Raw genomic sequence first — 8189 nt, forward strand, 5'->3', positions numbered from 1 at the left:
TTTCGTATGATTTATTTTTGAATATTTGGAATCAGTTTTGTGGCTCGCCGTTGTACTTTTTCCAGTCTGTCAATGTCTTTAATGAGATTCGGTGACCATACGGAAACAGTATATTCCAAATGTGGACAAACTAACGATTTATATAGCTTGTTAATGAGTGATGGACTTTTGAAATCAAAAGATCGCGCAATCAATCCCAGAATCTTATTTGCTTTCTCAGAGGCTGAAATACACTGCTTGGATGATTTGAGGTCGTTACTGATAATTACGCCGAGATCTTTTTCACTATCAACTTTTGTTAAAGAATTTCCAAATAACTTGTAATCGTACTTACTGTTATTCTTACCTATGTGCATTACCTTGCATTTACTTGTGTTAAATTTCATTAGCCACTTTTCAGACCATTGCTGTAATTGATCGAAATCTTCTTGAATATCTAATTGGTTTGGGTGATCATTTGCCACTCCGCACAGTTTTGTATCATCAGCAAATTTGGAAACAGTAGATTTTAGTCCATGGTCTATATCATTTATATATACTATGAATAGAAGTGGCCCAAGAACGGAACCCTGAGGAACTCCACTTGCAACACTTTTCCATCCAGAAGTTTTTCCATTTAAAACAAATCTCTGTTTTCGACCTTTCAACCAATTACTAGTCCAACCTAATAGGCTACCACTTATTCCATGCAAAGCTAATTTAGTAAGTAGTCTTTCGTGTGGGACGGTATCAAAAGCTTTTGCAAAGTCTAGATATATTAAATCTATATTGTTTCTTTTGTCATAATTCGAGATAACTGTGTTGTAGAATTCGAGTAAGTTAGTTACGCAAGAACGTTTCCGTCTGAAACCATGCTGGCTGTCATTTATCAAACGGTTACTTTCTAAATGATATTCGATAGCATCTCTGATGATAGTTTCCATTATTTTTCCTACGATTGAAGTCAAACTTATAGGCCTATAGTTATTTGGTTTCTTTTTGTCACCTTTTTTGAATATGGGAGTAACGTTAGCTAGCTTCCATTCTCTTGGGACATCTCCGGATATGATGGATTTCTTGAAAATAATTTCTAATGGAACAACAATCTCATTTTTTATTTCCTTTAAGATTTTTGGATGCCAACCGTCAGGCCCTGGTGTTTTATTAACTTTGAGTTTGTCTATATACCTTTTAATTGTTTCTTTTGTTATATTTACCGTAGTGAGTAAGTTTACCCCAGACTTTTCACAGGTTTCAGTTTGGAATTCACTTTGAGGTGTTTCGTTTACTAATACCGAGCTAAAATAATTGTTTAAGAGATTTGGGGGGACGTCTGTAATCTCACTTACCTGAAGATGGTTGGGTGACTCAACCGAAAGCTTTTGTGCTATGTTTTTCTTTAAGAACTTATTCCGGAGCAACTCAGTTGTCTGGTAGATTATTTCGATGCGACCTACGTGTCTGGAGGATATCGTCGTATCCAGATGCCTGCCGAACGCACAGGTGATGTGCTACCGCCGCTTCGTATTCGCCGAACGCCACCCCTTTTTCCACCCGAACTTTGGAACGTACACGAAGTAACCTTGTCTGGCGGGCATCCTACGAACAACCATTGTGAGGCGTGGAATCAAGCCTTCACACAGATGATCGGCCACGACCATCCTTCCGTGTGGATCGCGATCGAGGCTGTACGAAAAGACCAAACCCTTGTTGCAACGACACTGTTGGAAAATGCCCGAGGAGACATACAAAAGACCTTCAGAAAAGGCTTTCCACTCTCTGCAAAGAATTCGAAGCAGGCCAGAAAGACCTAGATTTATTTATTAAAAGTAGTGCTAACTTTCAAATGTACTATTTCATAACTTAGTGCTGACTTTGTATTTTTCTATACTAAAAATCTGCTATTCATAATATTTAGTAAATTGTAGTATTTTCATTTGATATCATGTAAACTGGTGTATTATTTTATACTTTATACTGCATAGCTAGTCTCAATTATATAATTGATTTTCTATTGTCATGTATTATTTGTGTTGAATTGAAGTAATTTCCGATTGTTTTATTAATATTCAGTATTTTTAAATTGTTATCTTGTTTTCTAGAATTTGGGGCTTTTTTCCGCCTGGGTATTTTCAAGGTGGGGCTTTTTTCCGTCAGAGAATTTCCCAAGTGGGGCTTTTTTCCTAGGCATTTTTTTTTTTTCCCGGTGGGGCTTTCTTCCGAACCCCGATTATGAAGTATCTTGTGTGTCCTTCCCATGTTCATAGCTTGTCTATATATATATATATATATATATCCACCTATGTCTCTGTAACTGTGTATGGCTTGATAATGTCTTAAATAGACGAAAACGTTACGACTAAGCTTCTTATTTCCCAGTGATTTTTTTCTGCATATTATTTTCACGTGTGCCTTGTGAATTACTGCAAAATGTGATATATATATATATATATATATATATATGTATGTATATATATATATATATATATATATATATATATATATATATATATGATGTAAGCGGAATAGGAAACACAGGAGTCTTAGTCTTGAGTTTATTCCTGACTAGTTTCGCAGGTATGCTTTTTCAAAGGAATGGGTTTACAAGTTCAAGTTCAAGTTTTGTGATTTTAGTCCCAGCGGAGCTAGCCGATTTAGGGACTGGCTTGTAGTTTCTGGGTGGCTTCAAATAGTGTATTTGGAGATGTTAGGGAAGTGTTGGGGTGATTTGAGAAGTTGTGTAATTGGGTAAGAGTTTTGATTTTCGCTTGTGGGCATGCGGGTGCATGTGGGGGTGGTCGGGGTGTTTACAGCAGTCCCCCGACTGGGGAGGAGCAGACGAGGTTGGCTGCAAGGACGAGGAGGTCGACTTTGGAGGAGGAGTCCGCAATGAGGCGTTCGAGGGCTGTGGCAGGGTCATTGAAGTTTGACCTTAGGTGCCAGAAGTGGGCTTCCAATTCGGGGCACAAGAAGAGGCAGTGCTTGAAAGATACTTCCGCGCCACAGGTGCAGCGGGAAGTGGTATATTTGGTCCGCCAGTGATTCACCCGTATCCTGCTGACTGTTGCCGCAATGTACGGGGGTAGAGAGGAGAAGGTAGGGGGGGTCGGTCCAAGGCAGGTCTTAAGGAGCCATCCACGTTCAACAGCAGTAGAGTGGTACTCCAATTTCCAGATGTCCCAGGCAGCGCGGTCAATTTTGCAAAAGAAGTCATGTGCAGAGGGTTGGATTGAGGTGACTTTGCTGTTAGGCAATGTGGCACCTGTTTTGGCAGTTTTGTCTGCCATCTCGTTGCCAAGGAGGCCCACGTGCGAGGGGACCCATTGGAATCGGAAGTGGACTCCTGCCCTGCCGGCCTCCGTTAGAAGGCACAGGACGTCGTTAAGGATGGCGGGACGTGACGCACAGCTGCCGTTCTGGATAGCTATTAGACTAGATTTCGAGTCTGATAGCACCGTTACCTGCGGTGGTGGGTGGGGAAGGGCGAGTACAATTTGCACTGCCTCTCTGATGGCGACGAGCTCAGCCGTGAGGATGGAGGTGGGGGGTAGTTTCACTGGGTGAGCTTCCTTTGTGTTGTACAGGTAGATGCCTGCTCCTGAGCGTCCATCTTCGAACACTGATCCGTCTGTATATATCAGCAGGTCGTCACGGTATTTGAGCGCAATCTGCTCCCTTGCTCGCGCTGCAAGCGTGTGTGGGTCGTCTCGACGGCTAAGCCCGGGAAGGTTAAGCTCCACCTCAGGAGGGGTGAGGGCCCACGGAGGGAAGGGGTCCACCTGGCACTGGGCAATCCTCCGGCGTTGGCCAGGTTGGATTTTGGCCTTCTTGCAGATGTCCCTTACTGTAAAGGGAAGGCCGTGAACGGGAACGGGGGTGGAGGCTGAGTTCCAGCTCTCATCCATCTCTTCATCTGTGGAGTTAGGTACCCTTGCAGAGCTGAATAGGTATGTACAGGCACCCTTCTTTAGGCAATGCCTGAGTGGTAGTAGGCCGGCTTCATTGTAGATTTGGGCCTGGGGAACCGACTTTGCTAGTCCTAGCCCTAGGCGGAGCGCTTGGCACTCTACCCGAGCTATTCTTTGCACGGCCGTCGGAGGGAGGTCGTGGAGAGCGGGGGCGCCGAAGAGAAGGCGGGAACGCACGAGGCTCTGAATGATGGGAATCAGAGTTTCCCTGCGTTGGCCCCATTTCTCCCGACGGATGACTCTGACGAGATTGAGCGCCCGTCTGGCACTGAGACAGGCTAGTCTCAGGTGCTCGTTCCAAAGGCCGTCCCGCTGGAAGGTGACCCCCAGGTAGCGGACGGAGGCAGCGGGTTTCACAGCAGTACCGCAGACCGTGATTTGATTCCAGTCCGGATACTGACCTGCGTTATAACCCTTGCTGTGCACCGGCATGTATACAGTTTTGGTCCCGGAGAGGGTGAATCCAAGGTCCATGAGATGGTTTACGACCACGTCCACTTGCTCTTGAAATACCCTTACCTCCGCCCGATGGTTTGCAGAGTTCTTCTTTGGCCGTCGGTACCTGGACTTCCTCCAGAGGGCTATGTCGTCCGCGTAGGCAGTGACTATGGTGTCATGTCTCACCCCCTCTCCCACCCCCGCTAGTAGCAGGGTGAAGAGTAGGGACCCCCATGTCGATTTTGGCTTGCGAACTGATGATCCCTTTCCACCGAACCGCAATTGTTCTGCCGGCGAGAAACGACTTCACGAAGTTGAAGATTGCCGGGGAGACCCCTATGGACTTCAGCTTCAATAGGAGCTTTGTGTGCCAAACGGTGTCAAAAGCCTTGGAGATGTCCAGGAAACAAGTGTGAAGAATTCTTCTCTGCCTTCGGGCTCTCCGGATGTGTTCGGCGAGCTTCACGACGTGATCCGTTACGCTTCTACCCCTCCTGAACCCTGCTTGAAGCTTCGGGAGGCACTTGTTTGAGTCCACATGGTGGCTTAGGCGGTTCAGGATGATACGTTCGTAGACCTTTCCGACGTGGGAGGTGAGGGCCACGGGCCGGTGGTTTTCCACCAGGTTCCTCTGTTTTCCCGCCTTGGGAATGGGGACCACAATTGCATGTTTCCATGCCAGTGGTACCAAGCCTTCTCTCCAGCATTTGTTGTAGATCGCCAACAAGGATTGCTGGAGGGCGGGAGGGAGGTGTCGCAGAAGTGGGTACACAATTTTGTCTGCACCTGGGGATTTCTTGGTGGCCTTAATGGCCCTGAGAGCCCACTTCAGCTCGAAGAGCGAGAGGTCCGTGTGCTCTCCCTTGGGGGGGGAGAGGTCCACGTACGTCTCCATAGGACTGGCCGCCCGTGCTGGGTCACTTCCAGGCTCCCCCCTAGAAGAAGGCTACGGGGTGGTATCCTCCGTTTCTTTACAAGATGGCCGGTCAGTACACATACTCAACTTTTACAACCCAACCACGTCGCTTAAATTCGAGTGGCTGGGAACCCTCCCGGACAATTGGATCGTGGTAGGTGACTTCAACAGAAGGGACGCCCTTTGGGAGGACGGATACCCCCGCTCCTCACCAGAATTATGCTCCCAACTAGACGCGGCTGACATCGTCCTTCTTAACGATGGGAGACACACTAGGCTACCTGACTGCCCAGAACATGGTACCTCAGCCTTAGATCTCTCTTTCGCATCCCCAAACATTGCGGGGATTACGGAATGGGCGGTCCAGGACGACCCTTTGTCCTCCGACCACCTCCCCATCACCGTCACCTTACACCTCACCCCCACTACCCACCCCCCGCCATCTCAAGCAACTTTCAACCTGGGAAAAGCGGACTGGACGACCTTTCAAGCCCACCTAGCCGACGCCCACCTCAAACTCGAGCTCACCCGCCCGATAGAGGAATTAAACACCCTCTTCACGGACATTGTGCTCGAGGCGGCCCGGCTAGCCATCCCAGTGACTGGCGGTAAGCACGGAAGACGCGGCCATCCATGGTGGACGGAGAACTGCAAGGAGGCTGTTGAAAAGAAAAAACTGGCCTATCAGCGGTACAGGAGGGAGGGCTCGGAGTCCGCCCATATCGCAATGAGAGTGCGTAATTTTGTTATATTTGACCCGGCTGGAGGGGGTCATAGTAGGCCTCCCACGGGGGAAGAGCAGATTAGGCTGGCAGCCGCCAGGATTATTTGGGATTTTCCGGCGTCTGATGTGCTGTTTGCCCTCAATTGGGCTAGGGCGGTGGAGGGATCTCCGAAGAGATTTCTTAAAACTTTAAAATGGTCCCTGAACTGTCTGCAAACGAAAAGGCAGTGATTGAAAGAGACCTGTTCACTGTCACAGGTACAGAGGAGATTTAAAAATTTGGTTCGCCAATGATTTACCCTTATTCTGGATATCATGGCTAACATATAAGGGGGTACAGAGGGGAAGGTCGGGGTATTTCCTCCGTGACAGGTTGTTGTCGGCCATCCCCGAGCGATGGCAGTGGCGGTGAAATCTGCCTTCCAGGTCTCCCAGATGGCTCTGTTGATCTTGTGCAGGGCGTCGCTGACCGTGAATTTGATGGAAATCATGTCCTCTTCAGGCGCCAGGGCGCCCTTCTTGGCTGCCCCATCCGCCTTTTCATTACCGTGCAACCCCACATGTGAGGGAACCCATTGATATCTTATCTGAATATCTTTGTTGGAGGCCTCAGCAGTGAGGTGCAGTATTTCTTGCAAAATGTCTGGTTGCGAGTCGCATTGACAGCTCTGAAGTGCCTTAAGGCTGGATCTTGAATCTGAGAGCACGGTGATACAAGCTGGCGGATGGGGAAGAGCGAGAACTATTTTAATGGCTTCCCGAATGGCGATTAATTCGGCCGAGAAGATGGAGGTGGGGGGAAGCTTCACGGAGATGGACTCTTGTGTGTTTTCCAAGAATATCCCTGCGCCTGTGCGGCCATCCTCAAGCACAGAGCCATCTGTGTAGACAAGGAAGTCCTCCTTGTACTCCGTCCTTATCATCTCCCTCACATGTGCTAGGAGAAGATGCGGACCGTCTTGGCATCTCAATCCCGGAATTTCTGAGACAACTGTTGGTGGTTTGAGTACCCAGGGGTGGAAGAGATCCACCTGACACTGGGTAACAAGTTGTCTCGCATCGGGAGGAAGCCCGGCTTTTATGCAGAGGTCCTTGACAGAGCCAGGCAGACCTTGAATGTGCGTCGTCTGTGAGGCCGGCAACCAATCCTCCCGGAGTTCCTCATCCGTAGAATTTGCAACTTTAGCACTGGTGAACAAGTACTTGCAGGCATTTTTCTTCAGTTGATACCAAAGAGGAAGAACACCTGCTTCATTATACACTTGTTCATGTGGAACTGATGCTGGCAAACCGAGACCCAGGCGGAGCGCTTGGCACTCCACTCTGGCTAATCTACACACTACCCCCGGGGGAAGATCGTGCATGGCAGGAGATCCGAAGAGGAGCCGGGAGCGTACCAGACTCTTGACCATGGATATCAGTGTTTCCCTCCTTTGACCCCAGGGCTCTCGGCGGATGACTCGGACGATGTTTAGGGCTCGTCTAGCGTTTATTATGACCTGATTTATGTGGCTAGTCCATTTTCCGTCTCTCTGGAAGATGACCCCCAAATATCGAACTGCCTTAGCTGGGTATATGGGAGTTCCGTCCACTGTGATGTAATTCCAGTCAGGGTAGTCTCCTCTGTTGTAACCTATGCCGTGGACTGGCATGTAAACAGTCTTTGATGCGGAGAGCATGAAGCCCAGGTCGGTCAGTTGGGTCATTACCAGGTCAACCTGTCTCTGAAAGAGACGGAGTTCTGACTTGTGCTGGTCAGAATCCTTTTTGGGCCGCCGGTGCCTAGCTTTCCTCCATAATGCTATGTCATCAGCATAGGCTGTGACGACAGTGTCCTTTCTCACTCCTTTTCCTACATCCCCAAGGAGCAATGTGAAGAGGAGCGGGGCAACTACGGAGCCCTGGGGGACTCCCATATCAATGGTTGACGATCGGCTGAGGTGTCCTTTCCAGCGTACAACCATGGATCGACCTGAAAGGAAGGACTGCACAAATTTGTACAGTCCCGGCGAAACTCCAATAGACTTGAGTTTAGATAGCAGTTTACCGTGCCAGACGGTATCAAAAGCTTTGGCAATATCTAAAAAACACGTCTGTAGAATCCGTCTCTGTCTTTGGGCCCTACGTATATGTTCGGAGAGTCGCACGATGTGGTCAGTGATGC

The 8189-nt window shown here is 48.3% G+C and overlaps 2 protein-coding genes across 2 annotated transcripts; both read right to left on the minus strand.

The window, feature by feature from the left end:
• Positions 1-1490: 1490 nt before the first annotated feature.
• Positions 1491-5280, minus strand: LOC143022292 (uncharacterized). The gene is made up of 4 exons (XM_076180438.1): positions 4572-5280; positions 3935-4528; positions 3537-3823; positions 1491-1700 (listed from the first exon to the last, which is right to left on the minus strand). The coding sequence occupies exons 1-4, from the start codon at positions 5278-5280 to the stop codon at positions 1491-1493; spliced, it is 1800 nt and encodes a 599-aa protein (XP_076036553.1).
• A 792-nt stretch (positions 5281-6072) lies between these two features.
• LOC143022293 (uncharacterized) lies at positions 6073-7989 on the minus strand. Its single transcript, XM_076180439.1, has one exon. It carries the CDS (start codon positions 7987-7989, stop codon positions 6073-6075), a length of 1917 nt encoding a protein of 638 aa, XP_076036554.1.
• Between the last annotated feature and the right edge of the window lie 200 nt (positions 7990-8189).

The sequence above is a fragment of the Oratosquilla oratoria genome, chromosome 44 (genome assembly GCF_046742065.1).
Source record: "Oratosquilla oratoria isolate Oo_2021 chromosome 44, ASM4674206v1, whole genome shotgun sequence".
NCBI classification, from domain to species: Eukaryota; Metazoa; Arthropoda; class Malacostraca; order Stomatopoda; family Squillidae; genus Oratosquilla; species Oratosquilla oratoria.